At 42.3% G+C, this 2,132-nt stretch overlaps 1 protein-coding gene across 1 annotated transcript; it reads left to right on the forward strand.

Annotated features, from left to right (window-relative positions):
• Positions 1-50: 50 nt before the first annotated feature.
• LOC121965848 (olfactomedin-like protein 3A) lies at positions 51-1,884 on the forward strand (the record flags this gene model as incomplete). The annotated part of the gene is made up of 2 exons (XM_042515964.1): positions 51-207; positions 1,599-1,884. Coding segments are annotated over exons 1-2 (385 nt in total), but the record flags the coding sequence as incomplete, so codon positions are not given.
• Positions 1,885-2,132: the final 248 nt, after the last annotated feature.

Raw genomic sequence — 2,132 nt, forward strand, 5'->3', positions numbered from 1 at the left:
CGCACACACATACACACAAACACACACACACACACACACACACACACACACACACACTCAACTGAAGTCAAAATTTTACAGGAGCTACAGAGACTGAGCTGACACAAAATGAGAGGACTTGTTGTCTTGGTTACTTTGGCCTGCTTTGCCAGCGCTCAGCACCAAGCACTGATTGACTACTTGGAGCGGAGGCTGCTTGCTATTGAGGTAAGACTCTCTTTACCGTCCTGTCGAGCCCTGCGCTCCAGAGTCCCTCTTAGTCCCTCTGAAAGGAAACTTTCAGGGACATGGCAAAGGCAATGGAATGCAGATGTAGGGAAAATCCTGAGGAAAATGCTGGAAAATACAGCTTTCTGAAATGTACAGGGAGCATGAGCTTCAGAGACTGAGACAAAAATGTAGTTAAAAAGTTATTTATGATCTCCAAAATGACCATACATGACCAAACAACAAATATATTGTTGTGCTATGAGTTGTGTTATGCTGTGCTATGTTGAAAATCTTTTAGAGATTTTCTTGCCTGTGTGGAGACTGATTTTGTGACGGATAGAAATATATCTCTGGTGTTTCAAATATACCTCAAGGATTCAGAAATAGATCTGCATGAGGATCTTTTGTCATGTAATTATTCTATTTTAAAATTGTGGTTTTGTTTGTACGGAAAGGTTAAAAATAAAAGATGTTCATCATCCATTTCCAGTTTCTGTTTTTCTCTGTAGTGTCAGGTTTTACTAATCACCCGCTGAGAAAATCTCTTTCATCCTCCATTGTGAGGTCAAAGGGCAGAGGCTGCTGCAGAGCGAACTGCCAGGATTGTTGCTAAAAGACATTTGAGCAGGGTGGAAACTGGCCATGTGTGGGCTGAACCTGGTTGTTTGAAGGATGAGTTTCCTACTTATTATGTCCTTCAGTCGCAGTCTATTTACTGAGCCTGAAAAGAACATCAAATTATGGCCTTCTCAGCTCTTTCTAAAAGTGTATTTACAGCAGAGGTAGGACTAGGTCATTGTTTTGTAAGTCACAGGAAAGTCTCAAGTTTTTGCGCTCTAATCCAAAGTCAAGTCCAAATGCAAGACTGACAAGTCCCCAGTCCTAAACTTGGACACTGAATACCATTTTGTCGTCCCTGTCATGACCACTCTTGTATTTTTTGTCTCTACCATAAACCGCTGAGTACTGCACGTTTTGATATTGACCCTCTATACATCAATGTAATGCTGAGCATTGGGATGCGATCCCCGTCTGTTTCTGAAAACAGCCAGCGCACCAACAGCCAGCTACGCTACTGTATGTAATACACTTTAGCCTACATAAGTATCTAATGTTCAAAAATTATCCCTTTAAAGTCCAAGTCAAGTTGCAGATCGGTTTTGTTTTTTTTTTAAATTTTGTTAAGTTGATTCTAAAGTCATCAAATTTGTGACAAGTCTCACTCGAGTCAATGTCATGTGACACAAGTCCACACCTTTGATTTACAGTTCCTGTAAAACAAACATCACATATTGCTCACATTACTAAAGTACAAACAGATAAGATGAAAACAAGTCTGACCACTTCAGCTTTTGTAAAAACTCAGAATTCATCTTACTTTTCAACAGGACCGGATCTCTCTGTGGCATGAACAGACCGCCCGATACGCCTCCGAGCTGAGGGAGCTGAAGCAACAAATGGTTTCCCAGCTGGAGAACTTGGATAAAGAGAAAGAGATACTGAGGATGAGTCTGGACGGTGTGGGGACGAGAGTGGACCGGGTCGAGCGTGAGCTGGACTACCTGGAGACTCAGAACGGAGCTCAGCCGTGTGTGGACGTGGACGACAAGCTGATAGAGCAGCAACTGACGCTGGTGCAGGAGAAGCAGAAGGCCAAGTATTCCAAACTATCAGGTGAGATATGAAATGTTTAAACTGCACATGGACGGTAAGATGACTTGAGTATCAGAATGAATACTGTTTTTATTGAGGATGAAACTAACAAGTCTTATTGTACTAAGTGCTTGAGACTTCAGCAAGCATACCCAAGAACTCCAGTCCTGAAACACTGCCAAAGGGGGCTGCTAGCCCAGTAGTACTCCCAAGACTTTTTTTGTCCAGTGACAGTTCCCAAAAGTCCTGCTCCAGTCATTAGAAAAAGT

Source organism: Plectropomus leopardus, unplaced genomic scaffold (assembly GCF_008729295.1).
Source record: "Plectropomus leopardus isolate mb unplaced genomic scaffold, YSFRI_Pleo_2.0 unplaced_scaffold21948, whole genome shotgun sequence".
Lineage (NCBI taxonomy): Eukaryota > Metazoa > Chordata > Actinopteri > Perciformes > Serranidae > Plectropomus > Plectropomus leopardus.